Source organism: Channa argus, chromosome 9, assembly GCF_033026475.1.
Source record: "Channa argus isolate prfri chromosome 9, Channa argus male v1.0, whole genome shotgun sequence".
Lineage (NCBI taxonomy): Eukaryota > Metazoa > Chordata > Actinopteri > Anabantiformes > Channidae > Channa > Channa argus.
The window spans coordinates 15,880,325-15,907,910 of NC_090205.1; the positions used below are offsets into that span (position 1 = coordinate 15,880,325).

At 38.9% G+C, this 27,586-nt stretch overlaps 2 protein-coding genes across 4 annotated transcripts in view; both read left to right on the forward strand.

Annotated features, from left to right (window-relative positions):
• The window catches only part of LOC137133360 (potassium voltage-gated channel subfamily H member 7-like), a 31,052-nt gene extending 16,041 nt beyond the window's left edge, over window positions 1-15,011 (forward strand). For 2 of the 3 annotated variants that reach the window (XM_067516889.1, XM_067516890.1), the window contains 10 exons: window positions 813-1,238; window positions 3,059-3,458; window positions 3,661-3,861; window positions 4,729-4,983; window positions 6,655-6,860; window positions 6,964-7,042; window positions 7,189-7,350; window positions 8,930-9,086; window positions 11,600-11,780; window positions 12,449-15,011. In XM_067516889.1, coding sequence (XP_067372990.1) covers window positions 813-1,238; window positions 3,059-3,458; window positions 3,661-3,861; window positions 4,729-4,983; window positions 6,655-6,860; window positions 6,964-7,042; window positions 7,189-7,350; window positions 8,930-9,086; window positions 11,600-11,780; window positions 12,449-12,730 — 2,349 coding nt within the window. In that variant the 3' untranslated portion in view covers window positions 12,731-15,011. The remainder of the gene's footprint in view (window positions 1-812; window positions 1,239-3,058; window positions 3,459-3,660; window positions 3,862-4,728; window positions 4,984-6,654; window positions 6,861-6,963; window positions 7,043-7,188; window positions 7,351-8,929; window positions 9,087-11,599; window positions 11,781-12,448) is intronic. The other variant, XM_067516891.1, reaches the window with a different exon arrangement.
• A 1,967-nt stretch (window positions 15,012-16,978) lies between these two features.
• ifih1 (interferon induced with helicase C domain 1) lies at window positions 16,979-27,528 on the forward strand. The gene is made up of 16 exons (XM_067516047.1): window positions 16,979-17,505; window positions 18,768-18,939; window positions 19,105-19,233; window positions 19,519-19,584; window positions 21,170-21,396; window positions 21,927-22,137; window positions 23,777-23,994; window positions 24,509-24,610; window positions 24,708-24,831; window positions 24,937-25,152; window positions 25,471-25,727; window positions 25,833-25,982; window positions 26,072-26,233; window positions 26,326-26,519; window positions 26,650-26,743; window positions 27,014-27,528. Exons 1-16 carry the CDS (start codon window positions 17,071-17,073, stop codon window positions 27,209-27,211), a joined length of 2,955 nt encoding a protein of 984 aa, XP_067372148.1. The 5' UTR covers window positions 16,979-17,070; the 3' UTR covers window positions 27,212-27,528.
• Window positions 27,529-27,586: the final 58 nt, after the last annotated feature.

Below are 27,586 nucleotides of genomic sequence, written 5' to 3' on the forward strand. Positions count from 1 at the left end.
ACAACTACATTAAAAATGCTAGTACTGCAGGCAACAGTTGCAAGAATCAAGCAGAAGTGGGGCCCCAGAAAGCTTACATTTTAACTTCTGTCAACACAGCTTTCTCATTCATAAATGAAGACGACTCACCATCATGATTAAATACTCTTCTATCTATTATTAAATATTAAATCTATAATTCACGTATTGAAGATAGAGGGATGTGCTGCCACTCTCATCCTCATGCCTGCAATATTTTCTGCCAAAAGAGAGCCCTCACTCTTTGTCTGTTACTGCTTATTAAGCAGAAAACATGGGACAACTCTGCCTCACAGAGCACATTGAATAATTTATCCTATGGACAGAGTTCATATGGGGGAATTCTAACAAATGTTTGCCCAGCAATGTATATGTGTGAAATATCTAGTAGTGCAAATATAGCTTTTCTCCACTTTATCAACTAGTCAGTGAAGCTCTTTCTGTTTTTTATTTTCAAAGAGTATTCATGTACCTTATGCTAACTGTGAGTCACACACCATGGTGCTAGGAAATAGGGAATCTGGTACCAGTTGTTTCCTTAACCTAATACAGTTTGACTGCAGAGCACTTACTGTACAGATTGTCGTAATAATTTCTTTCAAATCACTCTTCGGATTCTGTGAGAAACCCTAAAGGTTTCTATGATCCAATTATTAGAAAGATGGTCTGCAGCGAGAAAAACAATATGTATCAGGTGACAGAAAATACATCTATTTTTATGGGAAATCCAAGGCAACTAGGACATTGACCCAAACATTTCCCTTTCTGTTTGGACCCTCTTACCACTCCTCCAGGTCCTGTCACTTGGAGCTGATGTGCTGCCAGAGTACAAACTCCAGACAGCCCGCATTGATAAGTTCACCATCCTCCACTACAGCCCCTTTAAAGCTGTGTGGGACTGGCTGATTCTGTTGCTCGTCATTTACACAGCAATCTTTACTCCTTACTCTGCTGCTTTTCTACTCAATGACCAAGAGGAGCAGAAGAGGCGTGAATGTGGATACTCCTGCAGTCCTCTTAATGTGGTGGATTTAATGGTGGACATCATGTTCATCATTGACATTCTGATAAACTTCAGAACCACTTACGTAAACCAGAACGAGGAGGTGGTCAGCCATCCAGCTAAGATAGCAATTCATTACTTTAAAGGCTGGTTCCTTATAGACATGGTGGCGGCAATCCCCTTTGACCTTCTTATCTTTGGCTCAGGATCAGATGAGGTATGTTATCTCTAATGCATGTCTTACCTGTTTTTTTCTCTCAGGGAGCTTTTGTGCACATCTCCAACCCATGCTTGCACTATTATCTGTTTACTAAGTCCAGACTTGTGCCCTTTGGCCACTACTTAAAGCCTGAATCTCTCTGTCTTGGTTCTGAAAGGATTACTTTAAATTGCATGTTGTTGTATTTTTTTTTCTTTTTCTATTTTTTTTTTCTTTTTTGTATGGCCCTCATTCTAGAATCCATTTACACGGATTAATGGCTTACCAAATGGCAATCAATGATGCATTTATGTGAAGAGCAGGCCAACAGGGCTGTTTGCACAGCTTACATGCAGATGTGAGATGGCCATTGGTAGGCTGCCTGCCAGACTCGCTGGCGGGTTTGTTGGTAGGATATGTCCCCTCAGGCTCTGGATCCACTTCAGTTCTTTATCGTGCTTTGTACGCACTCCATTACACCAGAAAAGCTCCTGATTATAAAAACCATAATCATCTTTTCCACTGCTGCTGCTGCTGACTCAGTTCAGTGAGTGACAACAAATAAAAAATTGAAATGTTTCTTTACAAGACAGTAATAAACAACAAAAAGGTTCTAACATATTTACACATTAAGTTGCATGTAAAACCAATTCTCCTTTTTATTAATATGAATATTTTTTTATTTTATTTTCATTTTAAAATGTGGGAACACTAGTCATTTCCCTTTATGGACTATAAATAGCTCCACATGTGCTGCAGTGACAATCTGATACGTTGTTACTATGTACAGTATAACTTTACAGCTTGACTTTTATATTAAAACTGACAGTCACACAAAGTCCTGCTCAACTGCATTCTCATTCAGAAAAAAGAAGCAACTGAGATCCGGCAGATGGTTCTCACAAGGCTCATTTTATTCAGCAGCTTAATAAGAAGGTTTTAACCTAAAGAGCACTTGAGTAAACCTTTTAATTAGAGGGGAGAATATATTTCAAATACAGTAGATTTAAATCAGTGTATGGCTGCTTTCAAAACAACTTAGTCTTGCAAGAAGATTGAAGATACTGCGAGAGGTCTTACGCAAAATGGGCACCAGTATTTTGTTCAATATAATAATTATAGAAATGGATTTAAAAAAAGATCTGGCTCACATTGTTTCACTGAATATGGTGGAGAAGATGCTTAGGGTTTTTTTTTCCCAACTTTAACTCTTAAATGTTCTCATTAGAAAGGAGAAAGAAAGAGAAGAGCTATGAAGCTATATCATGTAATCCCTGTTTAGACTAATTTTTAATGAATTAGAAATTTTCATTAGATTGTAGAGTGGAGTGTTTTGAAGGTTTGTCAGATATAATATTTATATTAGATTTTTTTATATTTTGTATGCTAATAATAGAAAAACAATATATATACCAAGCAGTAAAACATCTACATTACAGTCAGTTGAGAAGCACAAGAGCTTTTTTGTTTGTTTGTTTTTATTTTATCTTTTTTTTTTCAAATTATGTATTTATGTACATATATAAAGTATATCTCTGTCTCATATCTATGTCTCAATATTTGGACAGTAAAATCAAGACAGAAACACACCAAACTGTTAGAGATTCCAGTTCATCTGCCCTGCAAGTCTAGTCGAATTACTGAATTTTGTGCAACTTATCTGTTTTGCGACTATTAAGAATGATCTGAGAACTCTGAAAACTGTAGCAATTTATTAAGTGACCCAAGTTTAGTTGTCATAACAAAACTATCAGGAAATATGTGGTAGATGAATTGACTAACTCTGTAGGGTTATAAATTGTCTGCTATTACAACTATAAACTGTAAATTTTGTTCAGACAACCACTCTGATTGGCCTGTTGAAGACTGCTAGGCTTCTGCGATTAGTGCGTGTAGCCAGGAAGCTGGACCGCTACTCTGAATATGGAGCTGCAGTCCTGATGTTGCTCATGTGCATCTTTGCCCTCATCGCTCACTGGCTGGCCTGTATATGGTACGCCATCGGCAACGTGGAGAAACCGTACTTAGAGCACAAGATCGGCTGGTTAGACAATCTGGGTGTTTCTATTGGGAAAAGATACAACTACAGTGATCCTAGCTCCGGTCCCTCCATCAAGGACAAGTATGTCACAGCACTTTACTTCACCTTCAGCAGTCTTACCAGTGTGGGCTTTGGAAATGTTTCCCCAAACACAAACTCAGAGAAGATCTTTTCCATCTGTGTCATGTTGATTGGCTGTGAGTATGTTCTGGTCTTTTTTCTACTATTTTGGTTTGAACAAAGCTTTTTTTACACAGCGCTGAAACTAGTTTGAGTAGTTTAAATATGTTATTCCCATTTGTTCACCCTCATCTTAGATACCAATGTTTCTCTGTGAAAATGCCAAGTAGTCAGTGGAATGTAACTCACCCCATTTATTCATCATTGTCTGTGTTTCAGCTCTCATGTATGCGAGTATCTTTGGGAATGTCTCTGCCATCATCCAGAGGTTGTACTCGAGTACAGCCCGCTATCACGCTCAAATGTTGCGGGTGAAGGAGTTTATTCGATTTCACCAGATTCCCAACCCACTGAGGCAAAGGCTGGAAGAGTATTTCCAACACTCATGGACCTACACTAACGGCATCGATATGAATACGGTAAAAATCAATAATCAGCACATCTATATGTCACTGTAATAGAAGCTCAGCATTTATCATAATTTTTAATGTGTTGTTTGATATGTTCTAAAAATAGCTTTCTTTCCTTTGTTTGCTTTTTTCTGGACTTACACATCTCCACTGGTAAGAGCAGGAGGTAAATACTTCTTATTACTGCTTAACATAAAAAAATTTCCTTATCATTATCATTACTCAACATGCTGTATAAATATTTCACTCATGAAGAAAAAACTACAAGTATGCATTACTAAATACTACTACTACTATTAATAATATTAATGATAATGAATACAGTCAGTTCTTTTCTCCAATGTGGATACATGCCTTAAAATCAATCATTGTTTCTTACAAATGAATGGACGCTGCAAAAAATTGGTGGCTTCATTTCTGCTTGCATTTATCAGACAATGTTCTTCTCTATTCTGTGTTACCAGTTCATAAATTCAGAGTTTAAGCCCAGATTGAGCTGGAATAGTTTGAAAACTCAGAGGGTAGTTACATAAACCCAAGTATCAGTTACATTTGTTATTAAAATCCCACAATATTGGCAATAGTTCATTATTGATATAATTTTTATCTGTGTATAAATGTAAGAAACGTAGAATTATCTATTATTTGCGATTGATCGTTTTCTTGTTTTTAATGGACACATGACTCGATATCATGTTGGTTTTCATTAAACATGTTCTCATCTGTTTGCCACTATCAACATTACTTACAACTGTAATTTTAACACGTTTTCTGCTTGCGGTGTCCAGTGGGTTGTGGGATTATTATCTAAACAATCCCTTTCATAATATCACAGCAAGATTGCATGCCTTTTACTCACCAATTTTCTCTGCATCACAGGTATTAAAAGGTTTTCCTGAGTGCCTGCAGGCAGATATCTGTCTTCACCTCAACAGGAACCTTCTTCATAACTGCAAAGCTTTCGAAGGCGCCACCAAAGGCTGTTTAAGGGCATTAGCCATGCGCTTTAATACCACACATGCCCCTCCTGGAGACACTCTGGTCCACTGTGGTGATGTGATCACTGCTCTCTACTTTCTGTCGCGTGGCTCTATTGAGATCCTGAAAGACGACATTGTGGTAGCCATTCTGGGTAAATACAGGCTCTTGTTAATTCAGTACTTCTGTGTTGCAACATTCAGGGGCAGATTGTTTGATTAATGATCCATGCATATTGCCTGAAGTATATTATTAAATCATAAATTCAACCTCTGTTGAGACAAAGTAAAAACCCTTCTACTTGAAATAAGGGCAGCTCAATGTGACATAATGGGAGTCCTCTCAAACCTGAATAATTGTCAAGTCATTACAGCAGCAAACCAAACCATATCATGTTCACTCACTTTGACAAGAAAAGCAAGGTGTGCCTACTGTCCCCCCATTTCTGTCCTCTGGGCATTAGGGCTGTTCATGTGACAGGTTTACGACTTTGACATTTGTATTAAGTGGCCCCAAGAAAGGTCGTTTGGCAATTTCAACGCCCATGGCGAAATAGCTGCCACATTTTTGACAGCACAAGGAAATGAGTTAAAGCTGTAGAATATAGATTATTTCAAAAAGTGCAGTAAATGACAACTCTGACTGCAACAAATGCAAGCTTTAAAAAATGAAAATATTTCTTTGTCATATAGTGATACTAAACACTCATTACTCTTAGAATAATGTGCTTTTCTTGTTGAGTGAACCACAACCAGGTGCCTCAGACCAAGCTATATATGGAATTATTCATGAGACGAATGCTCTCCATAGCAGTGCCTGACAGAATGGGGTTTCAACTTAAGAAATGATTAGGAAAAACTTTGGGGGGAATTAGCTGATCTAATAAATTAGCCCATTTGTATTTGATACCAGCATGAAGCTTCATAAGCAAATGTTGCTGCTGTTGGATTGTAAATTTATGTATGTTGCCCAATATCTGCTAGCAAATTGCCCCAGCTAGTGGTCAGCCAATAGTGCTAAAGCATTTCTCTCCTAAAATGATATCAAGTCTAACAAGGCTGGTAGCATTGTTCCTCAGGTGAGAAATTAGTATCCTACTCTGCCATCCAGGCTAATGACTATCTAATGGTTGTGGTGTGAGCTGTGTGTGGTGGAGAGAGACACCCACTCTGTGTGAGGCTGTCTCCTGTGGTCCAAAGGTGTCCAGTGCCTGCTGTGAAAGGCACGTGTGCAGCCACGTTATCACATCTCTTTTTCCTGAACCCCTGCTTGCAGTGTTGGCATTTAGTGAGGCCTGGGACCAACAAAGGGATTTTTCCTGATGCCCTTTAAACTAGCTCGCTAGTTCTTTGCAAAATGGACTCTCATATCACCAGAGAATATTGTAATCTCTATAGTTTGAAGCTTGTGAATGATTTCAGGAAGTACTAGGAGTTTGCTGAAGGACTGGCTTCATTATGTTATAGCAATTATCAACACAAATATTTTCTTTGAAGTACCTGCACAACAAGTAAAAGTATGTCAGTTACAATCAAACCCTCACACATCAAAGTTGCTTTGAGTTAGCGGTTATTCCTCAGCATGAATAATGGATCAAAGATTGAAAGGGAAGTGATCCACAAGCCTAGGGAGAACATCAACAGTGGAGAGGCTGTTTGATTTTCACAAAAAACAAACACATCTGGTGCCCTTTATTGAGAGCTGGGGAATAGACAGTAAATCCCTATAGAAAATTTATTATTTTCCATGGCTACTTGTAGAAGTTCATGCAGGTGTGTGTGTGTGTGTGTGTGTGTGTGTGGTTGTATATGTCTTTCACAACCAGGAAAAAATGACATCTTCGGAGAAATGATCCATCTGTTCGCCAAGCCTGGGAAGTCCAATGCTGATGTGCGAGCTCTGAGTTACTGTGACCTGAGCACCATTCAGAGGGAAGATCTGCTGGAGGTGATAGATATGTACCCAGAGTTTGCTGACAGCTTCTTTAACAACCTGGAGCTTACCTTCAACCTCAGAGATGAGTCTGCACAGGTAGTAATTTTACACTGGTGCTATGGGGCCTACAGGTTGCTTTCTTAGAAATGTACCCTTAATTGCATTAATTATTAGACAAATAACCATAACATTGTTGCAGCCCCCGAGTCCCCAAGGTAGCAACTCAAATGGACAAGGCACTAAAAGAAGGATCTCCTTCACACCAGATCTACGTATAGGTAAGTAGTAACTGATGTGCACTGGTTTAGTACAGGCCTTACTCAGCTTTGCAATTCCATATACAGTCTTTGCTACTGTTCACAGAGTCATCAATTTTTTTGTGGATTAGAGAACTGTGTTATTCCACTTTGTTGTTGTTCTGTAGGGGAACACAAGGAAGTGGTTAAGGACCTGGGGAGTGAGAGACAATCTAACTCATGCCTAAAGACTTGTTCAGGAGTCCTGCATCCCTCTACACCTAAACCCCCAATCAGAGAATCAAATCTTATTGTAAGAGACGGTTTGAAGAGAAGCCCATCGTTTGAAGGTAACATGTCTTGTTTTACGATTAGTTTTGCTCTAACTATATATACCAATAATAATAAACATTACCCGGATGAGGGCAAAAAGACATAATTGACAGATTGGGAAAGGTGATTGGGACTAGTGAGCTAGTGTTGGTCACAGCATTATGAAGGATGACAATGGCATTAGCCATTCCAAATTCGAGAGAGTTCTGGGTTTCAGGTGGGTTTCAGGTGTCTAATATTAACACATCTACAACCCCAATTCAAAAAAATTGGGACTATGTGTGAAACCTAAAAAACAGAATGCAATACAAATCGTATCCACCCATATTTCATTCACAGTAGAACATAAACAATATATCAGATGTTGAAATATTAAATGCGCTTTGGCCCAGAGAACACGGCTGTGTTTCTGGATCTTGTTCACATAAGGCTTCTTCTTTGCCTGATACAGCTTTAATTTACATTTGTGGATTGCACAGTGAACTGTGTTCACAGACAGTGATTTCTGGAATTGTTCCTGAGCCCATGCAGTGATTCAGTAGAGAATCAGTCCTGGTTTTAATACCTTTTGTAACAGATTGGTGAACCTCTGCCTATCTTTACATTCCAGAGGCTCGGCCTCTCTGAAATGCTCCTTTTATACCGAGTCATGTTACTGACCCATTGCCACTTAACCTAATACCAATGCTCCTTCATTTGTTTTTGATTTGCAGCAATTACTTCTTCAGCCTTTTGTTGCTCTTCTTCCAATGTGTGCTGCCATCAAATTCAAAATATTTACCATGAAATGATAAAGTATCTCAGCTTCAACATTTGATATATTGTTAATGTTCTATTGTGAATAAAAATATGGGTTGATGAGATTTGCAAATCATAAAATTTTGTTGTTTTTTTGCATTATTATTTAGTTTTACACAGCCTTCCAACTTGTTTTGAATTGGGTTGTATAAGAAAAGTCAACTTTCCACAGTAAATACATTACAGTATGTCTTACTGTAGTACTGTACTTAGTTGTTCTAGTAAAACAGAGAGCAATTTATGTTCTTTTTCTGGCCTAATAATCTTAAATACACAATAATACTACACAATAATAATAATAAAAGTGTTTAATTAACCATAACTGAACTTATTGAACCTATTGTCAATCTCCACTCCTTAAAAGGGAGAAACTAAACCTGCATGAGGGTAAATATAAGTGCTGTCTATGGTTAGGGGCCACACAACAGCCAATACAGATCCTCATATCTACATGGCTTATCATGGTAATACAAAGCCTCCTGCACAGACTGCTGCACCAGATAGGTACCATCTCTGTTTAAAAGCACAAAAGGCGTTCAACCCATATCACAGGACAGTAAACTGCACACCAGGTGCCAAGCAAAGATAACAACAGGGTTAGTTTGCTGCTAGAAAACATAGCATTAAGCAATTCTCCTGGTGCAAGAGCTTGATAAATTACAATTTTTAAAAAACGACACACAGCTCTGCTGTAGAGATTAATTGCATTCTATTTCAGTGGGTTTTTTTGTTCACTGATGACGTCGTACTGACCCACATATGTGGATGTAAAGCATGTGTGTTGCTTTTGCTGTCCAGATCTGTGCTATGACAAATGGGCCTGTAAGAAGCCTGCAGACTACCTGGATGAGTCAGCACAGTTACAAAACCTGAGAGAGGACGAGAATTCTGCCAGCGAAATCACATATGGAGAGGTGGAACAGCGCTTAGGTCAGCTTCAAGAGCACTTAAACAGGTATATATCTTCTGAAGAAATATTTAACTGGAGATTGTATGGAATCTTTGATATCATTTTGCTTCACTTCAGTCCACTAGGCACATGGCTATTTTTGTTAATAATATAAGTTTTCCTTCTTTTGAGAAAGCACACACAGCAAGGTGCAGACTAATGCGAATCTCAAGACAGATCTGTCAAAATGACATGTCGCACAACTCTTTTCCAGTTTATCACAGCTTTAGTTATGCTACCTAAATGAAGTAAATTAGTACATGTTGGTGATGAGTAGGAATTTAACTACAGTTACATTATTCCCATTACTTAGCTAATGGGAATACTTAGCTACTTTTAATTCTGTGACTTTGTTTATTACAGTTCATTATTCAAACTCAGTTTTTTGAAAACTTTATGCATTTGTTGTCTTTCCTTGAATGTGCTTGGGTGTACATTGATAGACGTACTTGTTTCAGGAATTTTATGGCTTTTGAAATATGTATGTACAATTATGTATACGCGCCACTTGAGGAAGAAAATGCAAGGATGCCTGGAAAGCAAAGGTCATGTAACAAAAAAAAAAATCTGGACAATTAACTGGAAGAAATATTGTTGTATTTCTACTGGGGTGGCTTAATACTAAACAAGAAACATGCGAGATGGCTTGGAGATACAGGACTAAGTAGGATGAGTGAAACTAGGTGTGTAAGTGGGCAAAGTCAAGTGACTTGGGTCAGAGAGCAAGGGGATCTGGAGGCAGACAGGAGAAAAGGAAGGAAAACCCAAAAACAAGACAAACTGAACAACCAAACTGTGACATAAAGCTCATGTGAACTGAACAAAGAGTTTTGATGCTGCTTGAGGGAGTATTAATACAAATAAATACACTTGCCTCCATGCTAATTCTGATGCGTAGACAGTTCTGCTGATCTGAAGCCTGAAAATACAGTAGAATTTTTTGCACTACCACAGCAGCTTATCTTTGGATACATTTTTTTAAATATTGGGTGTTTACACTGTTCACATGAAGGCACATATTTAGAAACCAAGAAAGTTTGTTATTAACAGCAGTCTATACAGAAACTGGAAGGCAGGAGAGCAGGTTTTTTTGTTGCACACTAAAATTTGGGATTATATTTATAATTTTTTTAATATCAAAATTTCAGTTGGTACTTAACGATCATGCAGTGCTTTTTTAAGTTGTCGCCTCCCACACTGTTAAAAGTAAGCTAAATTTTCACTGCGAACACTGGCAGCGTGTAGTTCATTTTTTAATGTACATGAGTAGGTGGAGGAAGGCAACCAGTTGGCAGAAATCTGTTGTTGGACACGGAGTGGGAGGCTGAATCTACTGGAGGCAGGATGTACCAGTGTAGAGTCGGAATATTTCAAACTTGGGAATGAATTGGTATAAAATGTTTGTTTGTACAATTTTGCATAGTGGTGTTGAGAATCTGACCCTGAGAATAAGGAATGCCAGAAACACCTTGGAACAAGAGCCACTCACAGTAATTGAAACTCTATATACTGTCTAATGTGCAGCAAATATGATACCTTTTCAGAATAAACACATTAGACTTTTATACTTATTATATTCTGTGGCTGAATGGCTGACCATAGTTTTAATGACACACCTGCTTCCAACAGGCCACTTCACATAGACAAACAATACAAATGAACAGCAGGTGATATTTTTACATGGGATTGTCACAGTATGAAAGACATCATCAGGGTGCCTGGGATAATAGGCCAGCTCATTTTATTAAGACAAATAAAATATTTTATCAACTGCACTGTAGCTGACCTTGTTTTTTTCACTATTGCTAGCTGGCTGCAGGATCCGCAATATTTCTCTGTCTTTTTTGTGTGTATATGGCTTTGACTAGTCTGAAGAGATATGATAGGAAAACTGTTGGTGCAGCGGCCTCTTCAACAAAGCCATTTATATAGCCAAGAAAATTTTGTTTGCTGCTCCTGAATTGAATTTCTATTGTGCCCTTCACTCTCACGCATCTTCACACATATCCGAATTTAGCCTTCAAATGCTTCCTCACTGCAGTACAGGAGCACAGTAAACCAGGAACGTAATCAATTTGACATTGTCTATGTATATTAGATAGAAAAGAGATAATTAAAAGGTTATTCAGCACTCCCCATTTCTGCCTGGAGCTCTAAATATAGAACTTGGAAGACATCTAGCCATAATTAGATTGACCAAATGAGTGCAGTACAGTCATTTCCACAGTAAACGCTGAATTCACACCTCCTACACAAAACTCATTATCACTCCTAGCAGAAGCAGCGTCTTTCGTCTACTACTCTGGCTGGATGTGTTTCCACCTTTTTACCATCTCTTAATTTATCCACTGTTGAGGGGAACAAGCTCCATCTAGTGCTCACTTCAGCACAACTGAGTGTGTTTTGAGTGTGAGGCTTTGCATGGCCACACTTATTATCAGAATCAGAATTATGCATGTATCTCCTATTCTCTCGAAATATCTCTCTGTCTCACTCTGGTCCTCTCTGTATGTCTTGAGGCTGGAGTCTCATCTGTTGTCAGATATTCAGACCATCCTGCAGCTGCTACAGAGACAACCAACTCTGGGACCTCCAGCCTACAGCGCTGTGACTTCTAGTCCAGACTATCACAGACCTGCTGGGAAGGTTCAGCCAGTTGTTCTGACTGCAAGCCATTTTTTCAGCCATACAGGAACTCAAGTAAGGATGTTCTCACCTTATTTATTAGAAGCTTTTTTCCACACAGTGATTGAGGTTATTTCTGCACATACAGTGCACAGTACCGTAATCATTGTATTTTTGTCTACACTGAAGTTGTGCAACAGGTGGTTGTTACAATCACAAGTCATGTCATCACCAAGAAAAATCTCTATAATCTGACAGTTTCCCACTGTTGCCTGATGCATTGCTCCTATCTGTTGCACACTGTTATTAATGAGTGTCTTAATTGGTTCTCTGCCACAGTGTTTGCTGCATCCGCCAATCTAATTTTTTTCCTCAACTCACAAATTTACCGGAGACCATCAAAGCTGTCTAAATGATTTGTCAGTACACGCTGACATGAGTACTAAAGATTTTTAAAGGTTTTACATATTTATTTATTAACTAAGGCTTATGTTAACATACAGTAGTTTGTAATTTTTTTTTTTCCTGATCTTAAAATTATCTTTTGGCTGTTCAGATTTTATAGCTCACACATGATTCAGAACCTTTTCTTCTAAAATACGAAGCTACCAGATTGATTATTTTTGATATTAATCGAATTAATTATTAAACCTTATTTGACTTTTATTACATAGCACGACATAGGTCAACTTAACCCAGTCGAGGAAACTAAAATGTACATGTTCTGCCACTTTTCTTGTTAGGGTCCTAACCATAAAATGGAGAACACCATTCAGGAATCCAAAGACTCTATGTCGAGCTTGGCCAATGCGAATACACCCATCGAGGACAGCCTTACAGCATCGCTTGTACAAAGGCATTTAGAGCCACAACAGCAACAACAACAACAGTCTGCAGTGAACCTTATTCCAACTGAAACCTCTTCTGTCTGCTCTTCTTCTTCCTCCCCAGTCTCTCCTGATTCCATCCTCAACACCACTGGACACCACAGACCTGTCTCAGATCTAGAGTTTCCAAGGCCATAAACCTTTCAACAGCACAGTGTTCTACTATCTGAGTTGTAATTGCTAAGTAGCAACTTTTTATCAGCATGCTGGCACAGACAGCTGTATTGTCAATATGTGATGCCTTTGTAATAGGAATAAGTTTGTTTTTTTTTTTTTTTTTTCATTATGCATGTGGATAAAACACTGTTCTCCATGGTCAACAATGTCATTGCAGTGTGTACTGCAGTCATCAGTATAATGACAATGGTTACATATTGTAATTGCAGTTCTATCAACATAGAAGACCTCTGACTGAATCAATCATTTTCATTCTGACATCTATGTTGATGCCCAACCAGCCAGGATGAATGTAATTCGACTGGCCCTGCATAAGGTCAGCACCTCCTCAATCAATCCACCGTCACCTTGTTTTTATAGAACTAGCATTACAACACCAAAACGCATGTCTGTTTCACTGGGGCTATTTACTCTGATGGGCTCTGTCCTGTGACTTTGCTGAAGATGTTGTGTCATAACACAAACGGTTACTGTAGTCGGTCGCCAGGCTAAAGTAAGTCAGATTCAACATTGGTATCAGTGCGTAAGCTGAGACCATAAGTACCAGTGCACCAGTCTACATTCACAAATGTATTTATGAACTCAGAACAAATGATGGCCACGTCCTTCCTTGCATAAGTTCTTGTGAAGCAAGAAGAGCTAACTGACCTACCTCACACTTCCCAGGTCTACCATTACCCAACACTCCAGTGCATCACATTACGTAGGTTGCTTCCTGGTGTCAGCTGCAGAGCCAGGGTAAGCCTGGCTTCCCAGCACTCAGGCCACAGCCACCACAGCTTACCAGTCTGTGCAGCAGATGGAGGGTGGCTAAACAAACCAGGAGGTGCAATGGCCTACCACAGTATGTGTGACTCGAGCCAGCTGCTCCTCAGCAACCCCAGGTAAGGCATCTGTGAGTGCTGAGCATGATTGCAAGGATCCAGGGATACACCAAAAAGGAAATTTGGGTAGGACTTTGCCAGCACCCCCGTCAAACCTTTTCCACCTTCTCGTGGTTTTAGTAAGCAGATGGAAAAGTTATCTCTCCAGAGTCAGTCATTACCAAACACAATGCAACTGATCACTCAGGTTCCTATACCTCAGAGTAACAGGCAAAATGACTTCAAGGGATAGATTTGTTTTGACTGTGCTTCGAGACAAACATGCAGCCTAAAAGTTGGTAAAAAAAAAATGGGTTTGAGTCAAAGCTTGCCAAACTCTGTACTGCTTTTAGTCTTCATTACCACTATAAATGCATGAAAATCTTAGCTGCATAGCTGAAAGACATATGGTAAATTTACTCGATGGGACAGAAGATCTTGCCTGGTAATGGCCACATGAACACCCTCAACAGTAACAGAGGAACAGTCACTGCTGCTGCAGAGCCTGTTAAGAGTCTAAAGCCTATGTGGAATACAGATACACACTCTAGTAACAGGCTTTAAAAATTGTCTGTGTAGCTTTTAGTGAAATAGAACATTATTACAGAGATCTACAAAGAACAGTTTTCTTATCCGTAGTTGTACGCCTGTCTTCTCTGAAGTGTGACTCAGGGGTTATGGACAACTGCACTGCAATATACAGAACAGTATCCAGTATACTGTAGTTTTCTTCTTTAATGTGCATTATTTCTGCTGTCACTGATGTGCACCTACTGTATTACATTGAGCCAACAGAACACGACATACGTGCATGTCCAGGCAGATAGGATAACATGGAGAATTAAAAGCATTGCTGCTGTTATCCCACAGCTGGGGCCTGACAAACAAGTGTGATGTAGGCATTTCTATGAAACAGTGCATGTTTTATAATTAAATATTTATGGGTTTTGCACTGCATATGAGCCCAAAGTAGCACATTACAATATAAAATGATGTCAGCATACTTGTCTCTTTTAGGGTGCACTTAGACATTGTGAGGGGAGGGTGGGAGAGGAATAGGGAAATGCATGGAAAGTTAGTTCTTTTGTGTAAACAGGCCCCAGAGAGGGTCATGTGCCTATACAACCAATTCAAATGCTAAGTCAGCATCTTCATGTATAACGAACAAAACATAATGTTTCCCATGTGCTGTTTTTGTTGGTAATCTACATAAAACATTAAATATTGTTAGATATTTGTTAGAAAATATATACATCACATTGCCAGATGTAAAAAACTGTATTTTTTTTAACTGAGCAAATTATATGAGAATCTCTTTATCAAGAAAGTATTAGTATGTTTGTTTTGAAGCTGTGGGAGCAATAAATTAAAACACAGTGCTAGTTGTGTCACTGGCTTTCCCCTTCTTACGCACATACAGCACAATTTACAGTTATCATAGGAAAATACAGTTACAGTATGTTGTACAATTGTTGTACTGTACTGCACACTTGTTAGAGGGACTGTTGTTATTATAAATTGGGAAAATAATGTGTAGTGTTGTGTAGTTTATATAGCACATATATAGCTATAATGTCATTAGGTACACTTTTGACCACATATATTCATGATTGTTGCTATGCAAAGATTGTGTGGTAAAGTAAAAATTGGGATTCTAGTGGGAATACCACAATTGCAAGATACTGTAATACAATTATTTCCCTTTGCTTTTGTAATACTTGTCAAAGATTTAAATTATTGATAAGGTGACCTGTAAAAAGTCCTTTCTATACTGTGTCTTTAACAATACTTTCATTTTTTTATGAGGTTCTAGTTTGATATCCTCATCTTCAAAGGTAATAGTAATAGCCAGGGGTAGGAAATTGGTTCATTTACTCAAGTACTGTGCTTAAGAACTGTACACTTTTAAGGAATTTCTGTTTTATGTTACTTTTACTCCACTACAAAAAGAGTGAAAAAATGTCCTTTTTTTTAGATACTATTCATTATTTTTGCAGATGTACAGTAGGTTGTCATAATCAACTAATAAATCATTAATTATTATTGCATTTATAGTATTTTAACTACAGTGGTAAAAATTATCTCCCCCCTTAACAGTGGTGTCATTGTTGTTCAAAACAAGTTGCTATACAAAGTGCATTAGTAGAAGATTTCTTTGCAATAATTCACTTTTCAAAGTTTTCTTGGACCAGTTTAGTGTTTTCAACAGCATTAAATTCAGTACTGTTTAAAATACATAGTTTTCTAGGAGTACAAGGTATAACATTACACTGTGAGTGTAATGAGTGGGTTTCTAAAGTTGGCCAAAATAAAAATGCTGAACTATAACATGGCACTTACGGTTAAAGTCCCTGTACACGAACAAAGGCTGTTTCATTTACTCTGGCTGAGTGTACATCTCCTCAGGTTGATGCTTGGGCCACCTGAATTAATGGACGTGTAACAGTGGTAAACTGATGCAAGTTGTAAAGGTGATAAATACTTACTTAGGTACAGCACTGAAGTACAATTTGGTACTTTACTGGACTATTCCAATTCGGAGGGAAATATTGTAGTTTTGCTCCATTACATTGTTTTTACAATTGTAGCAAGTAGTAAAATTGTCCATATACACTCACAGGCCACTTTATTAGGTACAATCTTTATTATGTGTACAATCTAATGCAATCCAATACAGCAACTTTGCCATGAATTCTACTTTTACAACGTTATAATTTCTCAGTTTTTAGGTTTAGGCATTATAAGAAGAGGTGGTTCTAAAGTTTTGTCCCCATGGTTTATTTTAAATAGGGTGGCCAAAATATTAGAACCATCTCTTAATATCATGCATTCCCGTACACCTCCACTACCCACTACAACCTCAATAATAGAGAGTAGAATTATCTACTAGATTATCTAGTAGATTTCATGGCAGAGCTGCTGTATTGGATTGCATTAGATTGGACAGGTGTATCTAATAAAGTGACCAGTGAGTGTACATTATAAAAAATAAAATAATCAACTAATCGATAAAGGCTGTCGTACTATGGAGAAGCTGTAACTACATGAAGTAGTTCAAATAAGCTCCACCATTACCATCTGCTGTTCTTGTTTGCACACTTATTTTTTTTTTGTCAATAATTTTCACCTTTAAGTGAACAGCAAGTACTTGCACTTTTACATGATTATTGATTTTGTGTACTTTGGGGAAACACATGTACATGATGAAAGCAAACCCATGACAATGTAGGTCATGTCGTACGTGCAAAAAGCTACCTGCTCTGCCCTAACATCGACACCTAGTGGTCGGTTTCGTTCTTGGGCTTTGTTTTTGGAAAAACGAAAGTGAAAGTTTCGTTTTCCTCGACACTAGCACGGCGACTCATTACTGTTGTCGGTGTCTTGTCAGCACACTGCAGTGTAACAGCCCAGTGTAAACCTGGACCCGGGTGCGTCGTGATGGCGTCTTATGAAGATGAGATGTGCGAGCGTTTCATTGAAACTTTTAGGCCCAGGCTGCGACAGCATATTACCGTGCAGTCGCTCCTGGACCATCTACACTTTATCGAAAGCGAACAAAAAGAACTGATCACCCAAAAGCTGAAGGCCGAGGGTAACCGGGCGGCTGTGAGTTCCCTGATCGACGCAGTCGTCAGAAGACCACACAGCCCCGGCTGGTTCACGGCGTTCGTGGACGCGCTGTATCATTCGGGCTGTGAATATGCTGCGGAAATTATGCAAAACAATCTCCCCAAGCCTGAGGAGGAGGCTGCGAACGACTACTACGTCCGGCTTATCGAAATACTGTGCCCCATGCTGGTTAACATGAATACCGAGGAGGTGTCGGTGCCGTGTCACTCTGAAGGCCTACTCACAGAGGAAGATCTGCAAATTGTAAGTACATACTTGTGTAGTTGAACTGTCTAACCACTGCAGGTCACTTTTCATTTGATTTTGCACCTCGAAACGATTCAGTCTCAAATTACCACAGTATGTAGAGAGAACAGTCAACGCCTCTATTTTAAAGTGCGTGCTTTGTCTATTTTAACTGTTTAAATATACTTCTCAAGTCGAGTTCGCTTCTAATTCGGTAGCAAAGTTAGAGAAACATATAAACAAACAGTCGTCCTTAGTTTCTAAGACTTGGGAGTACGGAAGCCACGACGTTATGTCACATGGCCAATCAACGCGCCGTGCGTGTAGCTCAACAGTCCGCAACGTCGCGGGTGGTTGGGTAAAATGTTGATATTATTTCAGGTTTCTGTGGAACCTAAGGTTTTAAGTTATGTATTATAGTTTTATTCCATATACATAATTAAATCACTCTAATACTGTACTTTGTCACTCTACTACATGGATTAAACAAGCGTAGTTACTTTTCATATGAAGAACATTTAAGTCTGGGGGGGCAACTTACCACTGCGTCTCCTGATTAGTGTCACAGCACGTTGATGCCACAGACTAGATTGCGATGTTTAGCTGCAGGTAATCATCCATCTGAACCTGCTGTATGTTTATCTAAAAAGTGACTAGAACTTGTAGATCAGAACAGAGAAATAACAAATACCGTATTTCCCAACAGAGTTTGAAGTAAAAGTATAAAACAGCACAATAATCAAATACTTAATACTCCAATCTCCACAGTAACCATTATTATGGCAACTTCTAGCCAACCATTGATGAGCTTCAGTTGCGTCACTAGTTGGTCATGTGACGTGGTTACTTCCGTACTCCCAAGTCTTAGGAACTAACGTCTGCCTTAAGCAAATTCTCCGTTTAGCCTCTTGCGCCACCTATTGTCCTGAACGGTGTTAATAAGTAAAAGACGATGTTATTGTTTCTCTTTATCTTAAAAACTATTTACCAAGCCCCTACCGACGAGGTCTATCCATATAAAGCATGCATGATATGATGAATACAGTACTGTAACTCCAGCTTAAAACACTGTGTCAGATTTTGTAAATCCTAAACAGGTTGCATTTATTTCGTTTTTCTAAAGTCACACACCTGACCAGGTCTAGATCCAATTTTAATCTGTATGTCTTTGTGGTTTTTCACCACAAGATGGCAGACAAATGCACTCTTCTGTGCACTTTCTGAATATTCCACTCCACTCTGGACAGAAAAACCTTATGAACATAGTTGTTATGTTTTAGGTTAAAGCTGAAACAACAAACAGAGGAGCTAGGACTGGAGCTCGTGAACTTTTGAGAAGAATTGTGAGAGGTCGGCCAGTGTGGTTTTCTACATTTCTGAATATTCTGCGTGAAACTGAACACCTTGAGCTGTACAGGCTTCTTGGAGGATCAGATGAGTGTGATAAACAAGGTGACTCACTTTATAGCAGCTCACACCCATTAGTATTACAGCTTTATAGGGTTAATTAATTTGGAGATAACTCCTTATGAGAGTAACAAGACTTCTTTCTTATTTTAGTTTTGAATAATGATTATTTATTTCCAAAATGTTTCTTTTATTTGTTGTTACACTCAGATGAGAAGATGTCTTCAATGAAAGATGAACCCACACAAAGTGAAACTGTCACAACTGAGAGTCCTACAGCAGCTGAAAGCTGTGATAACCCAGAGCCTTTATCAGAGGATCCCCAGGATGAAGCCACAGGTCTTACAAAGCACCTTAAATCATCAGTAAACAAAACCATATACAGATATCAGTAATATCAGCTGAATTTGAAAATTCCACAGTGGACAGAAGCTCCGCCTTAGTGCTGTCTGTCCATATAGATCTACAGTTTGTTTTTTGTTTAGTTTTTTTTTTCAAAAGCATTGAAAATGTCCATAACCAACTATATGTTGAGATGAATAACTGGGACTTTTCTTTTTAAAAAAGCTTTAGGTTCCTGGCTTTCTTGACTCTGATTTTGAAACTTGGTCGATATCTTTTCAGACATGTACGAAGCAATGAGCACTAAATCCACACAACTGCCAAACAGCTTGGAGCTATCCAAATCAGGTGGGACCAATTCACTTGACTGATAACCTTGACACTACTGTCTCGAAGTATTTAAAGCATGTTAGAAATCCAAAAACCTTGTTTTTGCTCTGCCCCGCTAGCCCACACAAACATCACACTCACAGCAAGAAAAATTGATGTTGGGTCCGTAGTCATTCTTTAGTATCACAAAGCCAGAATGAGTGTAACTGGGACGTGCTGCAAGCGGAAAATTTTTGTGTCCTGCCTGTCTGACACCAAGGAATATGTTCCATGTGTGTACCACAATGAATCACACGGAGGTCTTAGAGGACAGAGCATAGCTAGCGCTTCAAATGAAAACCACATTGCTGGCTGTATTGGCAGATCTTAAAGAATTCTAAAGAGAAGTTTAAGCTGTGGAGTGTTCTCCCCTCTACACTTTTTATAGTTTATATCATACTTAATTTGAATATTATATTGCACTGTTTTGATGATACGTGGCACAAAATTTGGGCTAATGAGGCTGTGGAAATAATTATCTAAAGTGAAGAAACAGAAGAAGTCTCTCTTATTTTCTTAATAGGGGGTTACAGTGCAGTTTGTGGATCTTAAATTTTGTTTTACTAATCTAATACAACCTGAATAACAGGTTCTGTTTCTGTTCAAATGATATTCAACATAGTCTACTAACCTCTTTCAAGTTTAGATTATAGTAACTGCTGGTAAAAGCTCACAGGAATAAATAGGCCATTGTTTATTTCCTATTGTTGTTAAGGCTCCATGTTTCCATTGGTACAGACACGTTTACTTTATGTAGTTGTTCGAATGAGGATTTGAACTTTGGCATACTAAGTCTGAGAAGGAAAATTAAAAGCTGTCTCCACTAAACAAAAAAACTTTGTGGGGGCCTGAACTCATAAATGGGGGGATGTAGAGCCCTTATGCACACATGAGCAGAAAGGCAATAGTGAGGAGTACACAGTGTGCACAGTTCCTTGGTCATTTTTTATCCTTGGCCTAGACAGAGCAAATGAGTTATAACATGCCAACAACTTAAAGTCAGACTGAAGTACGTCATTAAGGATGCTGCCCATGCAAACAGGAAAATAAGACAAGAGAGGTGATGAAATGATGCAGTAGTAACAATCTGAGAAAATCAAAGGGACTGATCCAAAACATGCAGGTGTGTGCTTGAAAAGTTAAGAAGGTGCCTAATGTGTGATTATTTTTGGAAGATTCTGGCCATTTTTTTTAAAGGCAGCATTAAAAAGGAAATTCTATTACAAGACCAAAACCACCAGTGCCAAGCACAGTCTTTCCCTGCTAGTGATGGTAATTGTGGAATGCTGACACAGACAGCTGTTGGTAAGGCAGTTGACCATGGACCACAGAGTCAGTGGTTCAATCCCTGCTCCCTGCTACATGTCGAAGTGTCCTTGGGCAAGACACTGAACCCCAAGTTGAACTCCCGGTGGGTCAGGTGATGACCTTGCATGGCAGCCACCACCATTGGTGTGTGAGTGTATGTGTGAATGGGAATCAACATTGTAAAGCGCTTTGGATAAAAGCGCTATATAAGTGACTATTTACCATTTACAAAAGTTTTGTCTGCCCTGCATTACAGATGGAACTGACCCAGAAGCAGCAGCTGGAGGCCCAGAAAAAGCTAATATTGTTCTTCGAGATTATCAGATGGATGTTGCTAGACCTGCCTTGGAGGGGAAAAACATCATCATATGCCTCCCAACAGGAAGTGGTAAAACCAGAGTTGCAGTTTATATTACCAAAAAACATCTGGACTGCGGTAGGGCAGAGGGGCGATCGGGGAAGGTAGTCATCCTGGTGAACAAGGTACTACAACCCAAGTCCACTATACCTAATTTCTGGTTTTGCCCAGTTATGGTAACATACAGTACCTCTTTCCTTTTCAAGTCCTTTTTGAATTTCAGGACAAAAAAACAATCTTCCAGCCAATTTGCACATGTGGGTCAGCTCACCACACATTATGTTCCATATGGTTTAGATATTTCCCTGCACTTTGTTTCTAAAATGCGTTGCACTGCAAAAAAACATAATTTCTTGTTCCAGTTTGGATTCAAGATTTTCCAACTGTAAAATAATTTAGTTGAGATTTACAGCAGTTGAGGAAAAATGTATGTGACTGGAACTCATCATTGTGGGTCATTCTGTGGCTCTGGAAGGAACTTGTCATTGAATTCATAATACTGCAGTTATTGTAATGATAAATAACTCAGCAGGAGCTTTGCAGTAAAACAAACAATGAGACATTATTTTTATAAAATAAATGACGTGTTTTTGTCAGATTTTGTCACTTTGTTGCATCATCATAATAAATATTGATTTGCTCTGATATCCTACAGGTTCCTCTCGTTGAGCAGCATTATTCCACGGAGTTCTTGCCATTTCTAAAGCCCACCTATAAAGTGGAGAGAGTCAGTGGAGACTCCCAGCTCAAAATCTCTTTCACAGAGATTGTGAAAAAAAATGACGTCATCATTTGCACTGCCCAGATTCTGGAAAACTACTTGGAGAGGGATAACAACGGAGAGGACGAAGGGGTGAAGCTAAGTGGTAGGTTTTATGTTGTTATATCACTTATAAAACAAGGTTCAATCCTGTTCAGGAAAGAACAGTGTATCCGTTACACAATGCTATGACTTCCACGTACATTTATTTTATGGAGGTTTAACTTCATACAATTTCTAATTGTGTTTACATTGTTTTTCTGGGTAATTCTGGGTTAGATGTAAACATAAGTGGATGGGGGAAAAGAAAGACTGAAAGCAGGTAATAAAACAAAACTCAAACATTTTACAAGAAAAGGCCCAACAGAAACAAAGAAGGTGGGTCTTACATCCCACTTTGTGTTAACAGACACTGAACATGTGTGTATTGTAACCCCACTCCTATCTTAGTTGTCCTATTAAAATGAATGAACTGAAAGTTAACCCTTTACAAATCAGCCAGGTGCTTTAGGCAACAAACAGTCAGGAAGAGGGCGTATAGCACACACAATGACAAACAAAAACATGTGCAGGCCAGTCATACAAGATTACTACAGTAAGTGGGAAGTGAGATGTGCCAGATGCTGAATGAGTGAATTTCTCGGATGTGTGTGTTGAAGTGGGGGCTGGATCTAAAGTTTGCACCATTCAGGAAAAAAAGAACCCATAGTAAAGACTAATAGAGAGCAGACAAAGAGGGAACACGAGCCTTTCTTGTCTCAATAGTTTTAAGTTTAGTTTCTGTAAGCACGTTTATAATTAATTATGACCATAATATATCTCCAACCTTCATCTAAAATCTGTCCAGGCTTAAACCAAAAACCCTGACAAGTTTTGGAATAGAAAGCCACCCGGAGGACTCATGGCAGCATCTCCCCTGTTGATAGCTGACAGGATCTTGTCAAAGTCTTCCTGCTCTGCAAATCCTGTTGGCACTCAGCAGTCCAAGGTGGAATAGCCACCTCAGTGGAACATATGCTGTTTATTGAAACGCCTGAAAGCATGTACTCCCCCAGCCCCCCACCCCCAAAATCTCCTGGTTTCCAGGCCACATGTCTGTTCAAGCCATCAGCGTGTGGCTGATCAAACCCTCATGAGAACTTCTATCACCCATACTACATCAAGCTGCCACTCCATACTTTTTTCCCCTAGGGACACATCTTTATCACCCTGGGCAAATTTGTTCATTTGAGTGATTAGAAATTATTATAAACCACCTTTCTTTGTAAACTACAAATTGACTGGAGTAGTTTTTGAAGTACACCATTTTTACCAGCATATGTTACTGTGTGGCCTAAAGTGCTGCGTCAAAAGTGCCTGGAATGTGCTGGTTTGTGTGGGAGGGTTTCTGTTAGTGAAAGATGCTATAATCTGTGAAGCAAAATCACCTCTGTTTATTTAAGAAATATAAATAAATAACATAGAAATAGAAAGGCTTGGTTAAGAAAATTGTTGTCTTTCTTACAGAAAGCTGTAAGCAGTTTAGTCCCTGGGTGATAATGTTACAGTTACAAATGTCATTGTTATTGTTTTACTAAACAATATGCTTTACGAAGAATCACTGAACATTATCCAGCAGTCTTGATACTGCCACAAACTGGGTCTTTGTCACCCTGCTTTGCTTTGCATGACAATTTCATCTTTCAGTACTTCATTTACAGTCTACATTCTTTATTTATTTATTTTTTTGTCCACTGCTCATGCAGATCTGACGCTGATCGTAATAGATGAGTGTCACCATACTCAGAAGGGAGGAGTCTACAACCACATAATGATGCGCTACCTGAAACAGAAGCTAAAGAATAAACGCCTGAAAAAGGACCAGAAGGAGCCTATGCCCCTCCCTCAGATCCTGGGCCTGACTGCCTCCCCAGGGGTTGGGGGAGCAAACAAAATGGAGAAAGCAGAGGAGCACATTCTGCGAGTAAATACCCTTCTTGTCTGTCTGTTCCCTGTGTAGACAGAAGTGTTAGTACATGTGAGGCTTTATGCAAGTAATGTTAGCCAATGCAATCTGAAAAATATATAGCCAATTCAAAAATGTATCCTCTTTGGCACAGTCTGAACAACAACCTATCAGCATAAATAAATATATTGCTGTGTTTTTGTTATATTGGATGAAATTTTACAGTTTTAACTGTGTCCACGCCTTTTATATTTATGTGTAACTATAAACAGCAGTCTCTTATTCATCTTTTGTTCATCTAAACCCTGCCCCAGTTTCTCTGTCTTAGCCAGCGAGGAGCCTGTTGATTCTGCCAAGATATTTCCACTGTTCCACACTACCCATGCACACAGGGCAGCCATAACATTTCCTGTACCTCTAGAGAAAAAAGAAATTGAAAACAGCATTTTGGCTTTTACTCTGTGTTAGGCAAGCAGAAATCTAAAAGGGTGACGACACACTCTAACGCTGTAAATCTGTGTTCCTTTCATAGATTTGTGCAAACCTCGATGCTTTCAAAATCATGACCAGGAGCCTTGGGGAATACAAAAAGGATCCTAGGAAGATCACTCTAAGTGTTGAAGACAGAAGAGAGGTACATTTGTTTCTTAGATAGCCCCATAATACCATTTTAATAGCTTACAGAATGACAAGAATGATGCATTTTTGCATAATCTTATATATATGTTTAGGATCCCTTTGGTGATGTAATTAAGAATATTATGAATGCCATTCATACCCATGCCAAGCTGAGTCCCACCTGTGACCTTGGCTCTCAGAATTATGAACAGTGGGTTGTTCAATTAGAGCGAAAAGGTGAGCACAACTTATAGCCCATTATTCTCATTTTATGGAATATTAACTACCTGTCCATCTTAAGCTGGCTCCCAGTGATGTAAAGCCATTCTCAATCCCTTTTAGCCTCAAAAGAGGAAGACCAGACAGTGCGGGTATGTGCGGAGCACCTTCGACAATACAGCGAAGGCCTGAATCTCAGCAACACCATTCGCATGCATGATGCCTTTCATTTCCTGAACAAACACTACGAGGAGGAGATGAAGAAAAAAACAACTGTAGACGAGGAGCATGAAATACAAGTCACAGAAACTGAAAGATTCCTCTTCAATTTGTTTAATGGTATTGTAGTATTTGACATCTCATTAATTAACAGTTTGTTTAATTGCTCCATTGTATAAAATTGACAAGTTGCTGTTTAATGGAAGGGTTAAGTGCCAAAAATGCAGCATAATCATTTGAAGTGCTAGTAGGTGGATTTTGGCTGTCATGTTTTTGGTACGATGGGATAACCTGCTGCTTGCTATAGCTACAGTAAACATTTACCAGAAAAACAAGAGACTGAGAATAAAACAAATTCCCAAAATGTCACACAATTTCTTTAAATTCAAAATAATACAAAGAAATGACCTCAATTATTTATAATCCATTTTTCTGCAGAAAATAAGAAAGAACTGGAGAAGCTTGCAGGCAATCCCGATTTTGAAAATGACAGCCTGTCAAAACTGAGAAGTAAAATTCTTCAAGAGTTCAGCAGCAGGGAGGAGGCCAGAGGGATAATTTTCACCAAAACACGTCGGAGCGCTATCGCTCTAAGTCAGTGGATTCAGGAAAACCCCAAGTTTGCTGACATTGGAGTGAAGGCCATGTATGTCATCGGAGGAGGAGACCAGAGTGTCGTAAAACCAATGACCTCCGTGAGTGCACAGTACTGAAACTACCCTACATTTGCCTCTTGCATCATACACACTTCCAATTCAGTTTGAACATAACCATAACATAATCCAATATTTCATAATCAGGCAGAGCAAAAGGAGGTGTTGAACAAATTCCGTAGTGGAGATGTCAACTTGCTGATTGCTACAACAGTGGCAGAGGAAGGTTTGGACATACCGGCCTGCAATTTTGTTATCCGATATGGCCTTGTGACCAATGAGATCGCTATGATTCAGGTCAGTGATGTCAATGAAAACAGCACCCTGTTGTCATCAATGTTAGGTTTAGTAATTCTGACACTTTCTTTGTATCGTTATGTTTTCAGGCTCAAGGCAGAGGCAGAGCTGAGGACAGCAGTTACACTCTGGTTGAAGTGAAGAACTCTGGGGTGGCTGAAAAGGAGTCCGTCAATGAGTACCGCCAGAAAATGATGAACAAAGCCATTGATAAAATCAGAGCCTTAAATCAAGCTGACTATGAAAAACGGGTACGTTCACTTCAAACTTGTTTGTGTTCATCAAACTGAAATCCCAAATTGCTATAGGACTATTGTCAGTGAGGTTTTTTTTCTATCATTAGATCACAGAGTTTCAGATTCAGGCTATAATGGAGGAGAAGGTGAGAATGACAAAGAAAAGGCAGAAAGACATGAAAACCATGAATCCATCTGAGGTGAAGTTTAGTTGCCGAGGCTGTAGCACAAAGGTCTGCACCGGTGAAGACATCCAGATCATCGAAAACATGCACAGAGTCAATGTTACATCACAGTTCTGGTACGAGTTGCATTTTTGAGTCTTAACTCAAGTCCTAACTGGACATTATTCTGAGGCTTTTGTATGTTTAGTGATGTACAAACTGTGTCACTGTGATGATTAGTTAGTTTCTTTTTTGTTTTTTTTACAGCAAACGTTTCATTCGGACAGAAAACACATCCCTTCAAGAGCGACTTCTAGATTATGAGACTCAGGGCTTTATAGCATGCAAACAGTGTGGGCAGGTAAATGCTTGTGTTTTTAGATTTTCCTTTAATTTCCAAAGTTGTGAATTTCAGATAAACTGTTAAAAACTGTGGGAAAACTCTGCATTCTGCATTGTTATACAGAGAAGAGCAGGAGATGAGTCAAGGTCATAAACAATTATATACATTGTTATATATTAGCCCATTGCCTTACTCTTACCTGGGAGCATTAAGTCATGTTTCTGAGTAACCCTTTATATACTACCATGTCATTCTTTGTGCTGTTTTAACTCTTATCCCCAATTGCAGAGATGGGGTTCGATGATGTCGTATCGCGGGATTGAGTGCCCGTGCCTTCACGTGAAAAACTTTGTGGTGACCTTGAGCGGGAAGTCCATTAGCAAATGCACTAAGTGGAATGAGCTCCATGTGAAATTTCCTGCCTTTGACTATGCTGAGCATGCGAGCAGGGTGGCACAGAGCTCAGATGATGAGGAAACAGAGTAAATCGCAACAACATAGTCACCAGTCATCAAGAAAACATTGACCTGTTTTGTTCTTAATTGTGTGGCGTGTACAGCATGAAATACATATCCCACTGATCCTTACACTACACATAATAATATCTGGTGTTAATGGTGGATTTGAGCCTGCTTTGCAAACATGTTTATCTTTAAACTCCTCAAAGGGTTTTTCTTAACTTTCTATTCTCTCAGAATACAATATGATTTTGCCATGTGATTGTTGTGACATGGATTATATAAAATGTATGTTTTGCATTAATGGCAAAAAGATGGAAATAAATAAAAATTTTAAAAAATTCCTCTCAAACCTGTGCGGCCTCTTGGGATGGGAGCAGCTGAGCCTGTGATAGCCCCTCAG